At 31.2% G+C, this 26,163-nt stretch overlaps 6 protein-coding genes and 1 pseudogene across 6 annotated transcripts; 2 read left to right on the top strand and 5 right to left on the bottom strand.

Moving 5' to 3' along the window:
• The first annotated feature begins 1,802 nt into the window (after nucleotides 1–1,802).
• LOC149061741 (uncharacterized) lies at nucleotides 1,803–3,109 on the top strand. The gene is made up of 4 exons (XM_089215100.1): nucleotides 1,803–2,492; nucleotides 2,579–2,716; nucleotides 2,777–2,866; nucleotides 2,987–3,109. Exons 1-4 carry the CDS (start codon nucleotides 1,803–1,805, stop codon nucleotides 3,107–3,109), a joined length of 1,041 nt encoding a protein of 346 aa, XP_089071226.1.
• Nucleotides 3,110–3,422: 313 nt separating this feature from the next.
• On the bottom strand, nucleotides 3,423–4,613 carry LOC149061740 (uncharacterized). The gene has a single exon (XM_089215099.1). It carries the CDS (start codon nucleotides 4,611–4,613, stop codon nucleotides 3,423–3,425), a length of 1,191 nt encoding a protein of 396 aa, XP_089071225.1.
• Nucleotides 4,614–10,211: 5,598 nt separating this feature from the next.
• On the bottom strand, nucleotides 10,212–11,150 carry LOC107171208 (uncharacterized; annotated as a pseudogene).
• A 37-nt stretch (nucleotides 11,151–11,187) lies between these two features.
• LOC149061739 (uncharacterized) lies at nucleotides 11,188–12,342 on the bottom strand. The gene is made up of 4 exons (XM_089215098.1): nucleotides 11,949–12,342; nucleotides 11,782–11,892; nucleotides 11,412–11,671; nucleotides 11,188–11,352 (listed from the first exon to the last, which is right to left on the bottom strand). Exons 1-4 carry the CDS (start codon nucleotides 12,340–12,342, stop codon nucleotides 11,188–11,190), a joined length of 930 nt encoding a protein of 309 aa, XP_089071224.1.
• A 68-nt stretch (nucleotides 12,343–12,410) lies between these two features.
• On the bottom strand, nucleotides 12,411–15,147 carry LOC149061738 (uncharacterized). Its single transcript, XM_089215097.1, has 3 exons — nucleotides 14,991–15,147; nucleotides 14,699–14,914; nucleotides 12,411–14,203 (listed from the first exon to the last, which is right to left on the bottom strand). Exons 1-3 carry the CDS (start codon nucleotides 15,145–15,147, stop codon nucleotides 12,411–12,413), a joined length of 2,166 nt encoding a protein of 721 aa, XP_089071223.1.
• A 3,625-nt stretch (nucleotides 15,148–18,772) lies between these two features.
• Nucleotides 18,773–22,103, top strand: LOC107169385 (zinc finger MYM-type protein 1-like). Its single transcript, XM_089215830.1, has 9 exons — nucleotides 18,773–18,949; nucleotides 19,094–19,279; nucleotides 19,453–19,696; nucleotides 19,767–19,965; nucleotides 20,066–20,393; nucleotides 20,559–20,811; nucleotides 20,897–21,151; nucleotides 21,373–21,632; nucleotides 21,750–22,103. Exons 1-9 carry the CDS (start codon nucleotides 18,773–18,775, stop codon nucleotides 22,101–22,103), a joined length of 2,256 nt encoding a protein of 751 aa, XP_089071956.1.
• Nucleotides 22,104–23,936: 1,833 nt separating this feature from the next.
• LOC149061737 (uncharacterized) lies at nucleotides 23,937–25,819 on the bottom strand. The gene is given in 8 exon segments (XM_089215096.1): nucleotides 23,937–24,050; nucleotides 24,132–24,248; nucleotides 24,736–24,827; nucleotides 24,891–25,002; nucleotides 25,270–25,370; nucleotides 25,424–25,544; nucleotides 25,547–25,637; nucleotides 25,749–25,819. Coding segments are annotated over 8 exon segments (819 nt in total).
• Between the last annotated feature and the right edge of the window lie 344 nt (nucleotides 25,820–26,163).

Here is a 26,163-nt window from a genome sequence, read left to right as displayed (position 1 = left end):
AATAAAGGCACATGCAAAATCTGATTGGGTAGCAGTACTTACACCAGTACTATTAGGATTACGGTGTGCGATAAAAGATACTAACGTGTCAGTCGCATACTTAGTATATGGTACATCACTACGGATTCCAGGTGAATTTTTCACAAGTAACATCGATACACCTGATGAAGATACGTTTGTGTCACATTTAAAACAAAAATTTGAGAAAATCAAACCTGTACAAGTTTCACACAAATCTACAAGGAGCACATTTGTATCAACAGAACTTCAGAAAACATCTCATGTCTTTGTCCGATTTGATGCAGTGAAGAAACCCCTCCAGATGCCATATGACGGTCCATTTATGGTATTAGAACGGATGGACAAATATTACAAAGTGGATATTAAAGGTAAACCGACAGTCATATCCATTGATCGTTTGAAACCTGCATTCATGGCGTATGAAGACCCAGCACGATCATTCCTATGCTATGGAAGTAAGTAGTATAAAAATGAGAGTTCAGACCCTGGCCCGCTGGCCCTACTAGCCTCTGCTGGCCTTGCTGGCCCTGCTGGCCCTACTAGCCTTTGCTGGCCCTCCTCGTCACACACGTACGCGACGTTACCCCACCCCACATCCCACACCACGCATCCCATCACCGCCACCGCCACCTGACGTATATTTACCCCTCCCTCAACCCGTATCACATGACTGATACATATTTTGTATATTTACCCCTCCACCTGAACCCATCTACTCATCACGTGACCGATACATATTTTATATATTATCCTCCACCTTCCCACTACCTTACGATCCGTTATGTGAGCTATATATATTTTATCAGTTATCAATTACAGACTCTTGTCTCTTAGATATACTTAACAACAACAACAACAAATTAAAATATCTATTAATGAATAACACAATAATAACTGATATACATAATGATATTTGTACCTTCCCACGAAATTGTATCATACTTCAAAAACATTACCGTTTAATAAACAATCTAAAAAAAATACCTATTAGTGAAAATGTATAAGTCGCGAGTGAACTCTTGTCCCTTAGATACTAAACGCGACAACAACAATTTTTAAAAACATATATTTGGGAATAACATATTAATAAATGATATACATAACAAAATCTGAACCTTCCCACGAAATTGTATCATACTTAAAAAAACAACCGTCTAATAAACAATCTAAAAAATACATATTAATGAAAATGTATAAGTCGCGAGTAAACTCTCGTCCTTTAGATACTATACTTAACAACAACAACAAATTAATATATATTAGTGAATAACATAATAATTACCAATCTGTTTATAACATTATATATATTATTATTATAAGCAAATGTCATTAGTACTAAAAAATATCTTAATCGCTTATACGTTGGACTCATAGATATACTTAACAACAACAACAAATTAATATATATTAGTGAATATCACATTAATAACCAATATATACTAAAAAATACCTTAATCACTTACACGTTAGACTCTTAGATAGCTTAATATTATATCTCCTACCAATTAATGGACTCATCCACACCCGTCTTAGCTCTACAAGAGCCGCCATTCATTCAGTCTCTTCTCAGTCGTACACAATTGTAATTCTCCTCTCCGTTTTTTCACAGTCTTCATAATTCGTTCTGAGCTTATAATTTTTCAAGTCATAATATATTATTCTACTGTGTTTATTATTTTTCTAAGTCTTTGTAAATTTAAAGTGTTCTAAGTCTTTGTAAATTTAAAGTGTTCTAAATTTTTCTAAGTCTATAAATTTTCGTGTTTATTATTTTTAAAAACATGGCTAGTTCAATCGCTGACAACGCTACCTTATACAATGAGAAGAAGAAGGCTTTCACTTATGTACCACCATCACCTCCGGCTGAACTCATCGAGTCTACATCCTACACGATAGACTTTACAGCTAGAAAATTTATAATTGCCGGTATCGATCCAACAGATCAACTTCAAACAGTTGTTATTTTATTAACATCGTCACGTTATGTGAAAATTAGTATAGATTTTCTAAGACGGATATTCTCGCTTATGGGTAACGTACTATCTTTTATATTAGACACTCCACAAAACTATAAGCGAACCACATTTCTCGAAACCGATGCTTATAAAATATCGAGTATGGTGTATAACGGTTCAAACTTTCTGGTAATTGAATCCAAGACTGAAGACGGGTGTAGAGTTTTATTAAGTCGTTCAGATTTAATAAAACTCCAGGAATTAGAATGGTGTATTACTGCTAGTATTAAAGAAAAAGAAGAAAAAATAAAACCCGAAATTATTAAGCAAATTAGTGATTATTGCGAGTATTTGATGGAAAAATGCTTGCAATCGGATTCACCGCCCAACAATTTGAGGGAAATGGAAATTTTCATTCGGAACGTTGAAGTCAGACAGAATATGACTGCACCTCACCTCAGCCAAATTAAAATGTTTGCGACTGCTCATTTAGCCAAACTTTGCATGGAAACCGGAGCACACTAAATCCTATAGTAATAATTGAATTATATAATTATTTCGTATATATAATAAATATTAAATAACATTTATTTTTATTTTAGTTGTATAAGGATTTCCATGGACTGTCATCTCTATCACCTAGCTATTCAGTAGTAATGAAAGGAATGGATAGATTGGAAGAAGAAATGAATGCAGAGGATGAAATCAATCCGTTGGAGAATGACAATAATTTAGTTAAGGTAATACATAAATGTTATATTATATACAATCATATATATTTAAACACAAACTTTTTTCAGTGCGGGTATTCACCGATATCGCCAAATTATTATCCAGACAAAGAAATATCAAGTATACAGAAAAATTATGATATATCTACTCTAGCTAAGGTAATTTATAAAATATTTGTCTTCATATAAAAATAATATTGTTTCTATTAACAATGATATAATACGCCGCCTTCATCTCATATAATATATTATATTTATATAAATTATTATTTTGTTTAGCCTATCGATGAGAACAATGGATCTATCAGTCTACCGCCACCAACATTCGATGGGTACGATTCGGATAATTTTGCGCAGTACCCTCCGTGGTTTATTACACCTAGATATATACAACCTTCGTAAACGAGTGATGCAGTTGACGAGAACGATGGTCCAACTGTTTTCGTACAATCACCTCCACCCTCACCATCATTCTTTAACAAGTCGGCAAAAAAACGGAGCGCTCAACACCCAACACCATCCCGTAACGTAAAGCGTAGATTATTATAATAAAATTAAATAATTTAGATATGTAGAATAAAAATAAACATGATATATAAAAAAGTATTTTTATTTATTATAATTAAGATTTACAATAAATATTTACAAGGTTCTTACTTCACCATTAAATGGATTATAAGTTATAATTATTAATATTAAGATCTACAATAAATATTTACAAGGTTCTTACTTCTCCATTAAATGGATTATAAGTTATAATTTGATCGTGTAATATTAAGCAATATGCAGAAGTTGAAGCTGGGAACGCTTCGTCTGCTTCTAGTTCAATCCTAAGGTCTACGGTTGACATTTTCACGTTGTCGTTCTGGCGGCTCATGTCAACAACAATAATTGGACACAGATTTTTGAAATCTGAACGGTTCAATAGAGGTGTTACTTCGTTATAACCATAGTAAGATTTCTGGAACTCGGCATATGCGCGATATAATGTAGCCATCTTATTCTTGGTGAAGTCGCATTGAAAATCTTCATAGGGAAATACTTCTGAGTTTAAATAGACCTTTACGTTTTTAATTTTACAATGGTCGAAAAATGACATTGCTTTATTCGAACTAATTTTCCTGTCGGTTTGAAATCCGATTATAACATATCGAGGCTTTTCTAATTTGTTGGATGTCTTTACTTTCCACGAATGCGAAGTGTTTTGAGGTAAAAATGGATATTCACACAGTTCCCACGATCTAAACGTACATGTTAGAGGTTTCTGATTGTTGATTACTTTCAACAGTCGAATTTTTTCTTTATCACTCACTTTCACTATAGGCATTCTCCACAATATTTTTGTTATGTTTATTTTAACGTCTTTTAGTTTAGGAGTGTCTACTATCTCATTATTTTTAAACTGTTTAACAGCATTAATATCGATCGAAGCTCTATTTAAGATAAGTTGTTGGTTACAATTTATTAAAATACGTTTATAATCTTCGCAAAAACCAAACAAATCTTTAAGATTAATACATCCATTAAAATTTCCGTTATCGATAAAGTCTTTATTACCATTTTTAATTTCACTATCCCAGACAGCATTATGATGCGATATAATATTTGTTTTATTATACGAGCAATATCCTTTTAATGTAGTCGAAATACCTGGGTTAACAAGTTTTTGAATTTGAGTACCATTTATTTCATATTTCATTTCAGAGAAAAGAAATGCCAGTCCATTGTTTATAAATCGAATTTCGTCAGTTATATCTGTAGGTTTATTTATTGTTCCCTCAATGTAAATATAACTCTCACATGGTAAAGTATAAGACTCTGTGTTATGTAAAGCAATACGGACCTCATCATTATTAGAAAGAGCGGACGTCGAATAAGGTAAAAAAGAATGATATCTTACAATCATCGGTGTATCCAGCCGTGACATTTAAATACATATCATCCATATTAAATTGCGTTTAGCGAACGTAGAAAAGTCAAATTATCAGCAGTTAAACTATGTTTGACATACAATTTACGTTTAGAATATTTTTTTTTCTTTAGAGATGTTACCTTGTTAGTGTTATTAACACGACTAACATGTTTTATATTTGCATACGTATTTATATTATGAAATTGCAGCCCCATAATATTATCATGAGTCTTGAATTAATAACCGTATTGATACTGGCTCGCCTCGCAGATCGATCAACTCGTTGTTCTGATTTTTTAAAATTATACTTGCGTGCGTTATAGATGTAGAATTAAGAGGGTAAAATACCAAATGTGATGGTACCTCTATTATTTTATAGCCTGGAGGTACATTTGGATAAAACTCATGTATTGTATGACACTGTTTACCGTTGACAAATGAACCCATAACTAGGTTTGAATCGATATATATACAGTTTGTTGTGGTAATATTGACTATCGAATCTGATTCGTGATTGACATTAGCAGCATATTTACGATTTTTAAACCCTAACAACTGCCCTATACTATTTGCCATGGAAAAATCGATAGTTTCGCTATAAAACATTGTACATTTTAATGTATTATTATCTGCTCTCAACTCGAATAAAGTATCAGTGTTATGTAATACACGTTTTATAGCCGTCTCAATTTCCATCAATTCATAAGAGCCAGTAGGTATTGTATAGCTATCGCTATTATTATTATTATTATTATTATTATTATTATTATTATATATGAAACCAATTTTATTACACTTTTCGTTTACATTAGGAATAGAATTATTCGTTTGAAAACCCAACAGTCCGATTTTTGCATTTTTACTAAATTCTATAGGTGGGAAAAAGTCGCATGATAATTCGCTTGAGTTCCCCGTTAAAGTTATAGTGTACATGATAAAAATTTTAAACACAATTAGTGTCCACAGTTTGTTGTATTATATTTCTGTTGTTTCTCGTAATTATATTCGATACTACAACCGTTGAAATATTTCAGTAATTCTAGCAGAGGGGTTAAGTTTCCGTAGCTATCAAAATATTTAACTTGATTTCCGATTTTCTTATACGCTACCCAATGAGTACCTGTACCTTTGTCGATGTCTAAATTAACTATAGCCGACTCTTTATATTTTGGTCGTAAAGGCAACCTGTCTCTAGAAAATACTCCAATGAAATGAGGAATTTTCAACATGTCGACATATTTTATAATCTCATAATCGTACAACGCTCTATCGGGTAACGTGGAAATTAGTTTTTTGATCTAGATTTCTTAACTGATCCGCCCTTGTATGGTGCTAGGTATAAACCTTTTCCTTTTACGATTTTATAAGAACCGCCCTTGTGAGGTGTTAGATATAAACCTTTACCTAAATGAATAGGAGTGCTTTTACCAGAATTTAATTCGTTCACTAGTTTTACTATATTGCCGACACCTCCGGTAAGCGCGCCTAATGCTGATAAACCAGCAAAAATAGGTATTAAAGGTAAAACACCACCCTTTTTTGGTATTGGTATAATTCTTGGAGTTTTAGTCTTCTTATTTATAGATTTTTTAGATTTTTTCGCAGATGACAGACATGTTCTTACTAATTTAGTTATATTATTTTCATTCATTTTATTCTTGATCGAATTTTTAGCAGCCGAAACAATTTGTTTAAATCCACAACCAGCACCCATCTTACGTTTGACTTTCATGGCTGTAGTAACCAGCCAAGACGCCGCTTTTTCCTTAATACCTGTGTTTTTAGATTTAAACACCTCCCACGCCTGATTTTCCAATATTTCGTCCGCTCTATGTCTATAGGTGAGAGAATTACTTTCTTCGTATGCGATATCGTGAGCTCTGGCCAACTCGTCAAGACTGTTTATTCCACGTTCTCCACGTGCTAATCTTTCTTTTAATTTGGTTCCAGGGCCAGCAAATCTATAACAAATATATATGTATATATATTTGATTTAGATCGGATTTTAATAATAATAATAATAATAATATATCATAATGACTTACCTATAACCAGGTAAATGTAATTCCACGGGTAAATGATTAATAACAGAGTTAATAAGACCAGAGCCCTTATTGTTGTTCCGCTTACGAACGTGAGACATCGTGTGACGTTTTCACTGACAATACATCTGTATTTATAGCTAAAAGTTTAAAAATGCGATTTATCGAACAAGAGAAAAAAATTCGAATTTATAACATTGATACCCCTGATACAATTCAGCTTAGACATGGTGTGCTTTTTCCAAATACAATTAGATCGTTAGTGCTTGGGAGCTCGGGATGTGGAAAAACAAATTTGATATATTTTTTACTCGTTGACGAAAACGGGTTACGTTTTGAGAATGTTTATATATACTCTAAAACGCTGGAACAACCAAAATATAAATTACTAAAACGTATAATTGACAGTATTGATGGTATTAACGTGTACACATTTTTTGAGAATGATAAAGTGATTCCACCCGAGAAAGTCTTACCAAATTCTATTTTTATCTTGGACGATGTTATAGGCGAACAACAAAACGTCATAAGAGAATATTTTTGTCGAGGTCGTCACAATAAAATAGATATATTTTATCTGGCTCAGAGTTATTCAAAAGTGCCTAAACAGTTGATACGTGATAATGCTAATTTATTAGTATTATTCAAACAAGATGAAACCAATTTAAAACATATTTACAACGAACACTGTTCAGGCGATATGACATATATACAATTTAAACATTTTTGTGTGACGTGCTGGAACCGTGACAGGTTTGCATTTATTGTTGTTTGTAAAGATAGCGAACGTGATAACGGACGTTATAGATTTGGATTTGATACATATGTGGTTATATAAGACGGTATACAATAATAAATATTATCATTTAAAACTTAATCATGACGGAAGCAACTACTGTATTAGATGAAGTCGTTAAAGCTAAGGAAAGTATAAAACGTAAATATATAGCATTAAAAACCGGTTCATATAATGTTCAGCAATTAATGTCTGAGACGTTAAAACCTATTATTGAACCTTTAAGTAAAATATCAAATAAGCCTCAACTCATACCGAATAGAGAAAATATTAATTCGAAAAACTCAATTGACTATCAGCAAGAAATTGAAAATTGGTTTCAGTCTACAGACTTGGATAAAACCTACGGTCCAAAAAAACTTCCAAGCGGTAATATTATTTTGGGTGGAAAAGAAGTAAAATTCCTTGAAAACACTATACTTATTGATGGTGTTGTTTACCCATCAACCTCGGGACTTATTCAGTTATTATTTTTGAAAAATCCATTAATTTATACTGATAACGATTTAGAGGTATATAAATCTATATTAATTCAAACATCGGCACATTTATCATCAAATGGTAAAAAAATAAAAAAGACTGGCTCTAAATATTCATCGGTTATTAATAAATTATTTACCTCGTCTGGTGGTGGATTATCAATGAAATTACAAAAAAATAACTTAGTGTATTGGGATAATCCAAATGAGTTAGTCGATCGATTACGTCTACTTCTCGCGTCCAAAGCAGCTGGTAATACAGGTGTTTCAAACGAAATAATATCGATTTTCGATGAATTACGTGAAGTCGGTTTTATAAAACGAATACCAAATGTCTAAACGGGAAATCGCTATCGAACTTCACAAGCCAGCAAGGAAAAATTTTAAGAGTTAACGTTTATGGAAAAAATGATTTATGGCAAGCTGACTTGGTTGAAATGATTCCATATTCAAAGAAAAATAAAAGTTACAAATACATTCTAACAGTTATTGACTGTTTTACAAAATTTGCGTGGGCTCTACCTCTGAAATCAAAAACTGGTAGAGAAGTCACTAGTGCGATGTCAAAAATATTACTTGATCGTTCACCAAAACTTTTACAACTCGATAATGGAAAAGAATTTTATAACACCACTTTCAACGCATTGATGACTAAGTATAACATACACAAATATTCTACATTCAGCGTTATGAAAGCATGTATTGTAGAACGATTTAATCGTACATTAAAAGAAAAAATGTTTAGAGAGTTTACGGCGCGTGGCTCACACGAATGGATTTCAATTTTACCGTTGCTGCTTAACGAATACAATAATTCACGACATAGAACTATAGGAATGACGCCAATACAAGCAGATTTCGACCCCGCCTCAGTGGTAATAAAACAATGTAAAATTAATAATGAAAAAATTAAATTCAAAGTCGGTGATAACGTTCGTATCAGTACACAAAAAGGCGTGTTTACAAAAGGTTATTTACCAAACTGGTCCACGGAAATATTTGAGATTACAAAAATAAATAAAACATTACCCGTTACTTATCAATTACAAGATTATATGGGTAAACCCATATCAGGTTGTTTTTACTCTGAAGAAATATGCAAGACCAATTTTCCAAACGAATATTTAATCGAAAAAATGATTCGTAAGAAGGGCGATAAAATGTTTGTAAAATGGTTAGGATTCGATAATACACATAATAGCTGGATAAGTACATTTGATGTTAAAAAATAGTGTCAGTCGTTTTATAACTATGAACGTGTTTGGTAGTTCTCAGGCTAGCGATACTAAGAAAATTATTTCCGATATTCAATCAAATAACAAAACAATCCTAAATGATGTGAAACTTCATCAGAAAGAAATTGATACTTTGAAAAGTAATATTGTTGATCTAAATTTAAAAATACATTCGTTGGAAAATAATATACAAACAAGTAATAAGTCTTTATTAAATTGCGAAAATCGTATGTCAGAGCTATTTAATAACTATGCTGCTACCAGCACAGCGATAGGTATCTTCGGAGGAGACTTGAGTCAATTAAAATCTGAAATAAATCGAATAACTGGGATATTTGATGAAAATTCACTACCGAATCATGGGGCATATATTACAGATTTAAATTCACGTTTGGAGATCATCGAAAGAAAAAATATTAATAAAACTTAATAATATACAATATATAATACAATTATAATATACAATTAGTTGGTTTTAAATATATGAGATAATGAAATATAATGTCAGTCGTGCTGTATACATCAACGTGTTTAGTAGTCCACAGACCTTGTTATAAATACTACAAGTCATTTATATATATATCTATAATTATGGCAATAGCTATCATAGACATGCAATGCATACTTGGAGCAAACAATAAATATTTTATTAAAGAAATGTCTATAGTTGACACAGAAACATGGGCAACTCAACATTGGATTTTTAAAAATTCGAAATCAATACAGGACAACAAGAGTCGTAAAACTAATAAGTGGTTGGAACGCAACTATCATAACCTATCTATAGAATATGGTGATATCGAATATGAAGAACTAAGTAGAATATTAAACTCATTAAAATTCACCTGCATTTACGTCAAAGGTGAACAGAAAAAACAACTGCTCACAGAATTTATACCTCATGTCACACTCATCAACATCGAAGATCTCGGATGTCCACGTTTAGATCAAATATGTAATGAAGAAACTTTACCTTGTTGTATTTTTCATATGGAATTTAATCCAAAACAGTGTACATTCTGTTGTACAAATGTATTAACTCACTCTATACTATAATGGCCATGTGCTAATGTATGTATTTTATCCTCTAGCACCACCCTCTTATCATCATAGCTATTGTAAGTTAATTTTTTTGTCTTGATCGTTACTATCTGATATTCTGATGGATGAATGATCGTATCGATAAATTCTCCTTGTATAATTCCACTCCAGTTTCATTAAACAAACACTTTCTATGGTCTTCAAGAGTCATGTGGTTTTTAACTACATGAGACCGTATCCCTTTCGCCTTAATTTTTTCCCCTCCTACTCTGTCCTCTTTATCTTTCTTCTCATCCTCTTCTCCGACATAAATGTTAAAAGCATACGATTTAGCTCTCAGCCCACAGAACTCTGTAATTATATTTCCATTAACTTCATCGGAGAAGAACCCAGGAACCTTCTTCCTCGCTGAGGTATAGCACAGATGACTAGAAGGCAAGTCAGACGTGTCCACTCTATTTAACATGCTAGAGTTGTTAAGTAAGTCATTATAAAAGTCATCGGTGTTAATACGGTATATCAATGAATCTGTAATATTGATAACAAATTAATATATTATATACAAGAGATAAGTAAGTTTTATTATATTTACCTGTGTCGGTATACAAAAGTTTAATCCTATCCCCATAATGCCTCTGCATGACATTATAATGATAATCGTACATTAAAGTTTTACTAATATCAAGCACTGCAAATCCTACAGATAATACACGTGTTAATAAATGGATGATATAATTGTATAATATAAAATTAAAAAAAGTATATTTACCAATATAGATAGGTTTGTCGAAAGTAATGATCTGGCTCTCAAGCGCTACAGCATTGAGATTTTCATTATATCTAGTGCAGTGCTTGAATGTAGTCTTGTTGATTAATTTCTGCAGCCTCTGTTCGTTTGACACCAATTCCATTTTCATTTCTTTCCGTTTTGACTGCATTGTTTTACCTAAAAAAACAAATTGTTAGTAAAAATGTTTAAATAGAATAAATAATATAAAGTGTCATACCAAATACAGCGTTATTCATTAATTTAAAAAAATCTTTTTCAAACGTATTCTTAGCCTTCTTCCTCATCTCAGTGTTTAAGCTAATATAATCTGCCAACCATGCAGACTGACTGAACTCTAAAACTCTATGGACCTATAAAATAAGAAAAATGAAAAAATCTGATTTAAATCTTATAAAATAAAAATATTTACTTTTTCAACTATTAAACCGTTCTCTATCGCCTGCTGTAGATTTCTATAGTGAACAATATAATTCTTCTTCTGCTCAAAAGTTGCCATTAATTTTTTTACCTTCGAGCCTTGTGGTATACTGTTTTGTGGCAGAAAAGGTAAGTCATTATGTTGATCGTGTAAATGTTGCGGGTATGAGACATCGACTTCGTATACTCGCCATTTATCTGACGTTGGTGACATGTCACTCAGTCCGTTTAAGTTGGATTCAACCCATTTAAGTCACCGTAAGGCATGTACTCCGACATCGCCCACCCATACAAGTTGTTACCTTTAAGTTTAAAAAGTTTAAACTTTAAGTTTGAAAAAAATAAAAAATATATATACTTACAGTCCTGATATATTATCCACGATTTGTCCTTAGTCTCGTCATAGTCTGGAGTCTTTATGTTATTAACCTTCGCATGCCTCATGCTTGCCTGTACCAATCCACCACGAATACCTATAGAAATATATAAGATATATACACATTTTAAAAATTAAAAATAATATACTAACCATTCTCAAACATTAATAACATGTCGTACTCTGACAACAACTCCAACTTTTTCTTTGTAAACTTTAGCATCGCGTCAAAACTTAAGCCTGGGGCGGTGAAATAATGGGCGGCGTCCAGGTTATACGTCCTCATGCACACGTCACGGAAGTTTTCGAAAACGTCCGCCAGCAGCAACACGTCGATTTTCAGATACAGGTCGCTGTACTCACCCAACGTCGTACAACCGAAGTGGTCCCAGACCTCCTTCGCGTGCTCAAACTCCTTCTCCTTAATCCCGGCCTCCGTCAACGTACTATAAAAATCTCTCTTCCTCGGTAATCTCGTCTCCTCCAACCGCTCCCAACTATCCGTGTACTCATACGGGTACACCCCCTTACGAGTCACGAGCGGCATATCTCCGGCGACAAAATGTTTGGCTGTCTCACGGAAGTTCTCATGTTCGGGTGTAACTAAATTTTCGGCTAGGGACGATAGACTCGACGCCATAAACCTGAACGTATCGATAAACCGAACAGTGAAGGTACTATACTTATATATTTCGAGAAAGATATATATTTCTCCTCACTGTTCGGTATAACGTTGATCGCCTGTGTATCATACCCAAGTTCAGTGATTATGAAGTGCGAGTCGTAGTTGGATAGGTTGTGGAACATAACGGGGACAAATTTAGGCTGTTGTAACTCTAAGTTACACCTAGAGCACAAGGTCTGCCTAAATTTCCCCGTTAAATGATCATGATCCCTAACCTTACCGCCCCCGGCTAATATGCATTTGCATAAGTTACACGCATTACACTCTTGGTGTGTTTTTTCTTCACCCTCGGTCATGGTTATAGGTGTATTCGTCTTCATCAGACCTTCGATTTTCCGGGCCACCTCAACTATTGACTCTACAAAATGCCTCGCCACGTCCGTCCTGTTTTGGCCCCCTCTATGTTTTACCGGCCCCGTCGGTATCTCGTACTCTTCCAAAAGTGCTGCCGGTACGTTATCGCTCGCCTTCACAAAAAATGTATAACTCATCGCCTCGTGTCTCTGTATAATTGTAGTACTCTCACCCCTCTTTTCCTCCGTCTTCACCAGCAATAATTCAAAATCCGCATAAATGACAAACGGGTGTCTAACCGTGTTTTTCCACGCCCTGAACTCAACACAATCACCCTCCTTCGGCATAACAGGCAATATAGGCTTGTGCGCCCCACAAATCAATTTATGTTGGTCCAGGGCCTCCTGTCCACTCAACTTGAATTTTAAATTTTGGTTGTAAAAGCTGGTGAAGCACCTTTTACAAAAAATGACACTGCCATTGTGTCTCGTTTTCTGCGCACGTATGAGCCGTGAAAAATTCGAAATGTAAACATAGTGCGAGTTGTCGCCGTCCGTTAGCAACAACAGATCGAAATGATCCTTTTTTTCTTCGTCGACCACACGTAACGGATACACTTCGTACGTTGGGTACTTACGGGGTGCCTGGAATTTTTTGTCGAGGCCGTATACATTTATGGAGACGTTATTATTATTTTTTTCAAATTTGGTTATGTCTGATAGTGGTGTCGGGAACGATATACCATTAAAATTATAATTTTTCTCATGCTTTTTATAATTTTCTCCAACACAATATTTATTTCTATCAGATAAATTTTCGACCACAAGCCTCGCTAAAATCGCCCACTTGAAGCATTCCTGATCCGTATTCTGTGGGTTGATGGTCCCCCGTTTTCTATCTATATATTCAGGTAATTGTATGTACGACGATCCACTCATTGGTGTATATTTATATACAGCAACTAATAACCCGTCTATCGACTCTAATGTAAATCCACTTCCTCTTCCCATATATTCGTCCTTCTCCTTCATTAACTTGATATACGCTCTCTCTATAATCGTTTTGATGTCACTGTCCGGGAAAATTTCTACCGCCACTGTTTTAAACGCCCTGTTCTCTGACGAATTGGGGACGTTGGGTCGGTTGTATGTTGTCTCCAGTTTCAAATTGAATTTAATTGCATGTTTCTGTATGTATGTTTTCAGCAAATTTACTAGCTCAGGCATAAGTGGACGGAGAAAATCTGAATACATTGTTGTATTGGCGATATTTTTGGCATAGTACCAAACTATTTTTCTATTTGCGGACGACAAAATTTCTATGAACCCGGGAGCCTTAACGAGATTTAACCTAATCCTTTTAGCGTTAGCAGCCGAGGCGGTATTGGCCGTAGAAACGCGTTTACCGTTGACGATAACGGTGTAAGAATCTTTAAAAATAAAAAAAACCTAATATTAATATCTAATAAAATTAATACCGTATCTATTAGAAATCTAATTAACCTCACGAATCTTAAAAAATAGAAAAAAAATCTACTGATATAACTACAAAGTTATAAAAATGTTGACATATAATAAAAATCGCGTTGAAAAAATTAAAGAATGTTTATAATAAAATCACGCGTTGAAAAAATTAAACCTATCAAACGATCTGACAACTGGTGCATTGCCAGAATACTTCAACTATTACCCCATAGGATGCGATAAGTGAAATGATCGATACAATGCCGGAATACTCTAACTGTTATACCATTGATCGTTACACAGACTATTTGATACGTTTAAAATGAAATTTATATATTTACTCATATAATAAAAACCAAGTAAAAAAAAAAAAAAATGTAACGTATTCGTTTAAATAATTCATAACGGATAAAATCAGCGAGTCTCTTTTAAAAATCTAATTCTTATAAATAAAAACTAACCTGTATCCTCAAATTCATCCATGACCTCCATACATATTTCGTCTTCAGTTAACATGCCTGAACCACCGGCCGGGACATCTGGTACAAAAATTTGAGGCGCGATTTGAACCTGTGGAGCTACACGAGGGACAAACTGGATCACGCTTGGTCGTGCTGGTTGAGCGGTGATCGGAGCAGCAGGTAATGGTCTGAGGTGAGCCGGGATGTTGACGATACCTTGGGAAAAATAATAGTTACAAATTAATATCGATTAAATAAGACACAATTTAAACTTTATATTTGTAATACAAACCATGAACATTTTTCATATGCCTATTCAGATGCGACTTATCGTTGAATGTTGATAGGCAAGCGGTGCATGGAAAACATACACCCGTATGTTTTTTTTGGTGTGCTACCAAATTACGTTTTGCAGAGAAAACCGACGGACACTGTTCACATTTAAACATGTTTAAAATGTTTAAGGTATAAACGGGATGAAAAATAATATAGTGTTTAAAACACTTGTATAAATTAAACACTTAGACAATTTTAAAAAACTGATGAACGAATTATGAAGACTGTGAAAACACGGAGAGAGCAAAGCTAAAGTAAACGTAAAGATGTAGGTGTCTAGAACAGACTAATTCTATATCATTGTCCGATACAGTGTCTTGAGATTTTTTAAAGGTATGATAGCATTTCATGGGAAGGTACAAATATCATTATGTATATCAGTTATTATTGTGTTATTCATTAATAGATATTTTAATTTGTTGTTGTTGTTGTTAAGTATATCTAAGAGACCAACGTATAAGCGATTAAGATATTTTTTAGTACTAAAGACATTTGCTTATAATAATAATATATATAATGTTATAAACAGATTGGTAATTATTATGTTATTCACTAATATATATTAATTTGTTGTTGTTGTTAAGTATAGTATCTAAAGGACGAGAGTTTACTCGCGACTTATACATTTTCACTAATAGGTATTTTTTTTAGATTGTTTATTAGACGGTTGTTTTTTTAAGTATGATAAAATTTTGTGGGAAGTTACAGATTTTGTTATGTATATCATTTATTAATATGTTATTCCCAAATATATGTTTTTAAAAATTGTTGTTGTCGCGTTTAGTATATCTAAGATACAAGAGTCTGTAATTGATAACTGATAAAATATATATAGCTCACATAACGGATCGTAAGGTAGTGGGAAGGTGGAGGATAATATATAAAATATGTATCGGTCACGTGATGAGTAGATGGGTTCAGGTGGAGGGGTAAATATACAAAATATGTATCAGTCATGTGATACGGGTTGAGGGAGGGGTAAATATACGTCAGGTGGCGGCGGCGGTGATGGGATGCGGGGTGTGGGATGTGGGGTGGGGTAACGTCGCATACGTGTGTGACGAGGAGGGCCAGCAAAGGCTAGTAGGGCCAGCAGGGCCAGCAGAGGCTAGTAGGGCCAGCGAGCCAGGGTCTGAACTCTCATTTTTATACTACTGAAGTAGTTAATCAGAACAAGAAGAGTAAGCTTACTGTGTCATTTCAAATATAATAAAATTAATAATTTTCTTGTTGTTTTATAACTTATAATCAAAATATTGTAATATTGTATCATTTGTATGTATATATATTTTTTCTTATTATTATTTATCAAATTATTATCAACCATGTTATCCTACGACTCCGTCTCTGGACGGGGAGTACTGTAGGGACAATGTATTTTGGCAACACTGTTAATTGATATAATATTTTTCAGTTTTGTTCTCGCGACGTCGTCCGCGTTTTTGTTTTATTTTTATTATTATTATAATGTTCTCTTAATTATTAGATATTAAAAACGTGTTCCTTATTATTACAATAAAGTCGTTTATTATTTAACTTTTTAATAATTATTTATTAACATTATAAATTTATTGTTGTTATCTATATCAATAAATCAGGGTGTCGGATATCGCCTTTATCGATCGATCACCGGTCATTAAGATAGTCGAGATCGTTCTAGAACCTTCTAGACTCCCCACTCGCCCGACATTCGTAGTCGGATAGTTGTCGCCCGACATTCGTAGTCGGACAGTGGTCGCCGATGTGAAGGTGCTAATAAATGCACATCGAAAGGCCTTTCATTATTATTATTTGCAACGTGTAATATTTCAACCGCGTATCAATTTATATTGACGCGTTGTTTGTTGTGGCGTTCCGACAACGTTGGATTTGATCCATCTTCCTTCCGTTATTTGTGCGGCGTTTATGGATCTTTTATACACTCTTATACGAAGACTTCATTCATTGTGCCAGATCGTATGTATGTACTCTTTGCATCGTTAATTATATTAAATATTGTATTATTTGGTTAAGGCCATCAAGGTCTCATGTAAATTTATTGAATTAGTTCAATTCTTGTATTACTGAATTGGGCGCCCAGATATATGTGTATTAATATAGTTTATACACTAGTACACAACTTATTATTATAATAAATACAATAAAAAAAAAATAGTTAGATTATAACATGCACCTATTTCAAAATGTTCACATAAAATAATTCAAAAACGATTTATATTTTTTGAAATAATAATGTTTCTAACATAAACTAGATCGTAAGTTACTTAACGATAATATTGATATTTAAAAAAATTGTAAAAATCAGCCACTTGACTTAAATAAATGTTTTTACCGTATAAATTTTTCTGAAAAATATTTACAAATTGGCTATTTTGGATATTTTGGAATTTTTTTATCAATTTTGTAGTTTTTTATTTTCAGTATTAAAAATAAAAAATGTATACTACAAATGTGGCACAATTTCCAATGAATTATATTTAAAAGACATTTTTTTAAAATATTAATTAGAACAAAAGTTATCTCATTTGTCAGATCTCAGTGGGACACCTTGTATAAAAATGTAAATAAATGATTTACCTTGGAATAGAGTTAGTTTATTGTACCACATGCGGAGTGACGGTTTTACATTTAGGTTTTTGACTCTATGGTTAATTTTTAATTTTGTGTTTGTGGATGAAATTTATTTTATAAGAAGGATGGCATGATCTGATAATGGACTTAAGGATTCTGTTCTATGAATATTTAAAGAAGTAAATATATGTGTATTATGTAAAAAATTATTTAGAACTTTAGACTGAACTAATAATAAGGTATTAACGGCTTTATTTTTATAATCAAAATTCCGAAGAATTTTTTCTGTAAGAAAACATATAGTAAAGACATCATCACTGGGATATATCAGTCCACCTTTATTACCACCTTGGTTTTTAAGATTGATAAATGAATTTAAAAATTGTTGCTTATCCGTAGCAATCAAAGACTCAATACATGTTTCACATTTAAGAATTGACATCAATTTATAGACAACAAATCCAGTTATGTAAACTACTATTTATTGAGCAAAATTACTGAAGGTATAAGTATCTTGCATTATTATATAATCATGGTCATTAATAAAATATGTCCCTTTATCAGAAGTTTCTCCAATTAAATCAGTATCAATTAGAGAACATGTATTATTTATAACCTTTACCGGATCTGTACTTGAGTAATGTAAAACATCTATTTATATGTTCTAATCATAGGCGCAACTAGGGGGGTGCTAGGGGGACTTTAGCACCCCCAGACTAAAAATTAGCACCCCCAAAAATTCAAAGTCAAATCCTTGATTTGTAAGCTGTAGGTATTTCATTATTGTACCTACCTATTCTGTTTAAATTTTTATTTTAGAATAATTTATTTATATTTAATGTTTCGAAGATAGTTATATTAGATGACAACATAGTTTGTCATGAGGTCTACAATATAATATCATGATAGCCGATAGGTAAGGTATATTGCATTGGGAATTTGGTTGTGTTAATAGTTATTTTTAAACTGTTATATCTACGTAATCCGCTACCCGTATGTTTTCCATTATATGCGTTATCGTTATAAATTATAAATATAACTTATAACATTACACAACAGTCGACGAGACGACGACACACGTTATACAGACATACAGTACCCAAAACTTGAACTGCCAACAGGTAACAGTATTCCGTCTCCGTAAATCTGAATTGATAGGTATTTAAAATGTTTAGTATTTTTAAAAAACGGAAACCTAAAGATAATAATGAGGAAAACGAAATTGAAGCTGATATTGACGATCCTGGCATGGTTGACATTTCTACTAATAGTACTACTCATACAAGTGATACAACTCTTGATTTGGGAAATAAAGATTCCGGCCCATGTCGTCATATACTTACAGTAAGATTTATTCTGTTTACATATAAAAACTTAATAATTCGTTTTATGAGTTTTTTTAAACAAATAAAATAAAATAATAATAATAAAACTATAATAAGGTGTTTAATATTTTTCTGATTAATTTTATTATTATTTATTAATTAGGAATATAAAAAAATTAAATTTGGAACACAACAAAGATCGTTTCGAAGCCAATGGTACAATGAATGTGATTGGCTAGAATACAGTGTTCAGCGTAACGCTGCATTCTGCTTTGTTTGCCGAACTTTCGGTTCAGAAAATTCAGGTGAAAATATATGGATTAAATCTGGGTTCAATAATTGGCAAAAGGTAAGTAGTTTATTTTGAAGTGTAATAGTATATGTATTTTTACAAATAAAATAATTAAAAAATAAAAATTATTCAAAAACTTAAACTTCGCTAGAATAACTTAGTGTGTTAGACGTTAGTATTGAATACTAAATTTGTATCATGATTAATATAATCGACCACATTTTTTTCAGTTTCTTGTAAAATCAAAAAAACATTCTTCTACCAGTACTCATTTGACTAATTTATCAAAAATGTGTGCATATAAAAGTAGTTTAAAGACAGGATCTGTTGTGACACAACTATCTAGCTTCCATAAAAAACAAGTTGAAATTAATCGCAAATACATGTCTAGTTTAATTGATGTTGTGTTATACCTTGCTAAGCAAGGCATAGCATTTAGAGGACATAATGAAAATTTAGATTCTTTAAATCAAGGTACATTTATAATATTATTATTTATTAATAAAATTAATATTTTCTTGTAATAATATAAATATAATTTTAGGTAATTATAAGGAAATGTGCCATATGGTATTTTCAAAGTTCATGCCAGATTTGAAAAATGTATATGAGAATAAAATTAACCATACCAGTTGGAAAGTGCAGGACGAAATTATTAAAATAAGTGCTGACCTAATTAAAGAAATTATTGTTGAGGAAATTGTTGTTTCTGGGAATTTTGCACTTATGGTTGATGAAGCCAGGTACAATATATTTCACCATTGTAATATTTATAATAGTCATATATACCTATATTTTGATCAAATTAATATTTTTTAAATGTAAATATATATTTGTCCACAGGTCCCATAAAGAAGAACAGTTATCTGTATGTGTACGGTATGCTGTTGGTCTTGAGGCACGTGAAAGATTTTTGCAATTCATAGATGTTTCTAATGGACAAACTGCCAACCATATAATTTCTGCTGTTTTTAATTGTTTTCAAAATTTAAGTATTAATATCAATACATTAAATATTGTTGCTCAGTCTTATGATGGTGCCAGCGTAATGGCTGGACACCTTGGAGGTGTCCAGTCAAAAATTAAACAACAATTTCCATGTGCCATATACACACACTGTATGGCACACAGATTAAATTTGATTGTTGTGGATATGTGTAAAGGAATAAAGGTATTAATTAGTTTAAGATAATAAAAATAATAATAATAATAATAAAATAATAATCAAACAATAATTCATTGAAGTATTTTTAACAGAATGCCTATACGGCTATACCTGTAGTAAAATAATAAAATTTTTATCATATAATTATATAATCTGTATTAACATTTATAGAGAGCTCGAAGTATTTTTAATACTTTAGAAATGGTTTATGTTCATTTCTCTCGACCATCCAACAATGCTAAACTCATTGAAGTTCAATCTAAACTAGGTTTAAAAAAAGGAAATGTTCTCAGGATATGCGATACAAGATGGGTATGTCGCTATAAAAATTGCGAATCGATGATAAAAAATTACTCATCAATATTAGAATTTTTAAAGAATGAAGTTGAAGCACAAGTGGACAAAGATGCTATTGAAGCTATCGGTAATTGAAAAAAAATTATTTAATGTAATTATAATTTGATACATTATTTTTAATTGTTGAATTTTTTTCTTAATTATAATTTTAGGTATTCTCGGTCAAATAAAAAACTGTGCTTTTTTTATTGGAGTTACTCTATTGAAAGACATTCTTGGTATCATTAATATAATAAGTGTCACATTACAATCTAAAAATGCCACTTTAGGAAAAGCAAAAAGCATTATCAATGGAAGTATACAAAGTATTGAAAAATTACGTTCTGACATTGAATTTTCTACATTTTGGCAAAAAATTACATCTTTAGCTGAAGAGAATGATATAACCCTTGAAGTACCACACAAAGGTAAATATTAGATTAACTGTAAACCTTTGTAAAATCTAAAGGTTTTTCTTAAATAAGTTTTAACTTTATGTGTGAAATACATTTCTTAGACATTCATATGTAATAATTATTAATTAACAATACCATCAAAACAAAATTCATGTTCACAAAAATCAAAATTTAAATACATATAACAGTAATTTAATTTTAAGTTACTAATAAAAAATGTATTTAATGATTAGGAAGAAAACGGATAAGAACTCAACCGAAATCTTTGAACAATTTTTACTTACAATTAACAACTGGAGAAGAAAATGAACCAAATATTACACAATCTGTTGAAGACTATTGGAGACAAAATTTATACTATCCAATAATTGATTCTATAATCGTTAATTTAAAATATAGGTTCTCTGAAGAAAGTTTATCTATGGCTTGCTCCGTTGATAATTTTATGAATATGAACTATGAAGGAAGCTTAGAGTTCATAAATAACTATAAAGTAAAATTGATATAATATTAAATACAATTTCAATATTGAATTCAATTTTTTTTTCAGTAGTGTAGTTTAAGTTACTATAACTTTAATATTTTTATTATTTTTACTATTCAATTTCAGAATGTGACAAAAGTTTCAATCGATTTATTAAAAGCTGAAATGATGGTTTTCAAAAACTGTTTGCCACCAGATTTCAATTTTGATGACATTAAAGGAAAAATAAATAAAGAAGCTTTTCCTAACTTGTATAAGCTACTTCAAATTGCAATTACAATCCCAATAAGTTCTGCAACTTGTGAACGTAGTTTTTCTAGTATGAGACGTATCAAAAATTGGCTAAGAACAAGTATGTTGCAGCAGCGCTTTAGTGACTTGTCAATTTTAAATATTGAGAAGGATTTATCAAATAAAATACAAACGGAAACAGTGTTAGATAGATATAACACAAAAACCAGGAAAATTGTTTTAAAATAATAGATGTTATCTAAATAGTTGTTATTAGTTATTGTAATTAATTATTAATTATAATGTTTTTAGTGATTGTTCCTTAATATTCATCATTATCAAAATATCAAATGTGTTATCATATAAATTAATATAAATATGAAGTTGAGTTATAAAAGCATGTTGTTAATAGCTTTGAAGTTGTGTGTTGGTGGGGGAAGCCCCCCACGGGTTACCAAGGTATACTAAATTTTAGCACCCCTTAAATTGCAGGTCTAGTTGCGCCTATGGTTCTAATGGCATACAATTGCCAGAATTAAAACTTGGAATATTGTTAATTCTTATCACAAGTTTCTTATATGCAGATTGAAATTGACGAGCCGTTGGATTATTATTGAATCCACCAAGTGATATGACATTACCAAAAAATAATTCTAAATGGTCTTGACTAATCTTGTAAATTTAATATGATTCAGCATTTTTGTTGCTATTAAACTAGAGTACAAGTTTAATAAAGAATTGAAACACATAATAAATCCAATGAAACCAGTTTTTCGATTTGACTCCAATACAGGTATAAAATTATTGTTTTCTTTGACTTTCAAACATTGAATAATTTTGTTATAGCATTTGCAAACTCTAATATTTCTTTATAGTTTTCTTCGCACATAGCTTTTTTTTCCCAATACAATTTGCTGATCTAGAGTTCAGGATATCAAACCCAGCATTGAACATTTCAATGAACTTAATAGTTGAACCAGCTTGCAAAAAATCGGGAAGACACAAGTTATTTTTTAAGAATTTAAGAGCATCAGCCACTGACTGACTGATTAACTGTGTAGCCAGCTTAACTTTCATTTTTTGCTTATGATAATGAATATGTTGTTTTCTCAACTTGTTGGACAAATGGGCTCCTTCTGTTTCCTGAAGAACACATAACTTTTGTATAAAACTAAAATCAATTATTTGGTCATCCCCATCCATACAATTTTTTTTTCGCCAAAAGCATTTCTTACGAATTTAATCATATGCGCTGGATCAAAAAATACAGCTACTTCAGTATTACTATTGTTAGTAGATTGTGCATCAAATTTTGTATTTAATGTGCTAATATTGAAATTGCAACCTAACAGTTTGGCCATTGTTATATTAGATGAGCAACCATCAAAAATTAAACTTATTATATTAATACCAGTTTCTTTCAACAAACTCAATGCAGGTTTTAATAGTTCACATTTTTGTGAACTATTTAAACTTGAGGTTAAAAAATAGCCTATAGGAATCTTCCAATCTTCGTTAACTGCTACAACCATAAAGACAAAACACTATTTTGCTATGTCTAAGCAGTCATCATTCATACCATTACCAAGATTAACTTGCTCATAATATTTATTGCCATCGTACTCCAAATGTTGACGAATAGCCATTTCATCAACCATAAGACTGCAATAAACAGGACAAGCTGAGTGTTTTACTTTAAGCGATAGAGTTTTGAAAGCTTCATGCGTAAAGCCAGGCTCAGCGTTCATGTGAGAATACCATTTTGATAGAGTGCGAGGATGTGGAAGTATAGTGTTAAATTCTTTTCTTACATAAACCTAAGCCTTGGCAGAAAAAAAATGAAGGGATAAAGCAAATTGGCGTAAAGCAGGACTATATTTTCTAGAAAGTGGTTTCCCAACATTTTTTTTTTGCCCAATTGGTAATCAAATCACTATGCTTACCAAAAGAATCCAATAATGTGTTCGTGGTTTTATCATTGATTAGATTTTTCTTCTGAAGATTATGAATTATAGACTTCAAGTAAGCAATTTTCTTACTCTGACGTCTTGCTGTTTGTTGGAGTAACTTAAATTTTTTGTTCTACAGTTTTACTTCATTTGATAACTGATGAACACCACGTTTTAAAAATAGTCGTCTGGGAGTATCGCCAGAATCAATCTCAGAAGCAGCCACAAATGATGAAATTAAATTTTTCTAAAACACATAAGATCATAATATTATAAACAAATTAAAATAGATAATAAAGATGGACAACAACAAATACCGGTAAAGTGCATGATTTTTCGCATGTTCAGATATATTTAAGGAATTTGCATTCTCAGGTGTTAATGGCATCACTCCACATTCATTAATATCATCAACATTAATAGTAACAGCAAAGGTGGGTTTTAACTAGTTAAAAAGTTAAACTTAAGTTAAAAAGTCAATTTTTTTAAACTTTTAAACTTAAATAGTTACTTTGTTTTCTAATTAACTTATGAACTTAACTAGTTTAATTTACAGTTGAAATAACTTAGCTTTTCTCAGTTGATTTTAAAAAAATAAGTTAATAAGTTAAACTAGTTAAAAATAGTTTAATTTAATAAATAAAAAAAAAGTAAAAGGGTATACAGTGTACATTATGATAAAAGTTAAATCAAATTGATTTATAATATATAAATTAGAAACTACAAAGACACATTCCCTCTTTATGTGATTTACTTAATAATTTAAAAAAAATTGATTAACTTTTTTAAACTGAGTTAAGTTAATTTTTTTTCCTATATTAACTTTTAACTTATCGAGTTAAATTTATAATTTGTTAACTTAACTTTTAACTTATCGATCTTGTGTCCTCTTAACTTAACTTAACTTGAGTTAATTATTTTCATTAACTTGCCCACCTTTGAGTAACAGACACGTCTTTAGTGGTATTCAAATAACTTGAATGTTTAGAGGTTAAAGGAGATATTTCACTTACATTAACAGTACCTAACAGGAATCTATAAATTAAATGTATATTATTATTAAACAATGCTAATTAAAGTGTAAAGCCAACTACTTGATCTTCATGTTCCTTGGCACTAACAGAGGTGTTTGTATTTAAGAAGGTAGATTTGTTGAAATCTGATACTGATTCTCCATTACAAATAACATAATCAGGTACCTAATAAAATATTGTGGCTTAAACAAGAATGTTAAAATGTATTTAAATTTAATCAACTATGTACTAATAACAAATAAAATAAATATTAATTTCAACCTTTTGGGTTTATTTTGATTTATTTATCAAGAATAGTTACCTAACTGCTACAACAATAACTAACGGATATAAGTATATTTTATTTAATAATCAAATAACTTATACAAAATAATCTAACTATATAATAATATATAGGTATCTAATTTTTTAGAATAACATAAAATAGTGTACCTTGATCAGGGTTTGTGTTACTTTAAAACTACTTTTTGGTTCATTATCAGAACACACAATTGGCTGATTTAGTAGTTTGACTTCTTCGGAATACACATTTTCTAGCCTAAAATAATCATATTATTAAAATTATGAATAAATTAAAATGACTTGCTTACACTTTTGACCCTTAAAATTATTTTTGATGGTACTGCATTTTTAACTAAGAATCTTTTATTATTTCGCATCACAAAACAAGTCTGAAGAAAATGTTTTGAACAAAATTTATTAATTTATTAACAGAATATTTATTTGTACTTTGTATACTTAATTTATTTTCCAAAACAAAATTCTTCCATTTGTCTCTAATTTTTTCATTAACAGGAAACATATAAATTAAATAAGTGTTGTTATATTAATAATTAATATTATTAGTTATGACCTTATGACCATAATATCAAATACAACAAATATTAGGTATACAATAAGTTTATACTCACTTATGAAAAGTAATATCTTCAATTGATGAATTTTTATTCCTCGTTCTGCCACAAACAAAACAACTAAGCATTTTGCTGAAGATAATACAATATGAATAAATTAAAAATCGAAAAACAAAGAAACGAAAAAGTTAGAATTAATAATTACCATACCTAGTCTATATTGTCTATATATAATATAGAAATATAATAGGTTAAAAATTTTCTATGATAAATGATTATTTTATAAATATTGAAATGTTTGCAGCGCGATCTACAAGATAAGAATATTGTAAACTGCCTCCTCGATGGTTTCAATTTGATTCTACTGTCGATATACAAAACGCCATCTCTATATTACTCTACGGGGTATTGTTAGATTGAGATAAAATTTCGTTTTAACTTCTGGTTTTTACTGTTGGGTTTGTAAAATTGC

Source organism: Diuraphis noxia, unplaced genomic scaffold, assembly GCF_037042655.1.
Source record: "Diuraphis noxia isolate RWA-SAM2 unplaced genomic scaffold, SU_Dnox_SAM2 contig0001, whole genome shotgun sequence".
Classification (NCBI taxonomy): domain Eukaryota; kingdom Metazoa; phylum Arthropoda; class Insecta; order Hemiptera; family Aphididae; genus Diuraphis; species Diuraphis noxia.
Note: the sequence above shows the minus strand (reverse complement) of the source record. Positions and strands in the feature narration are given on the sequence as shown.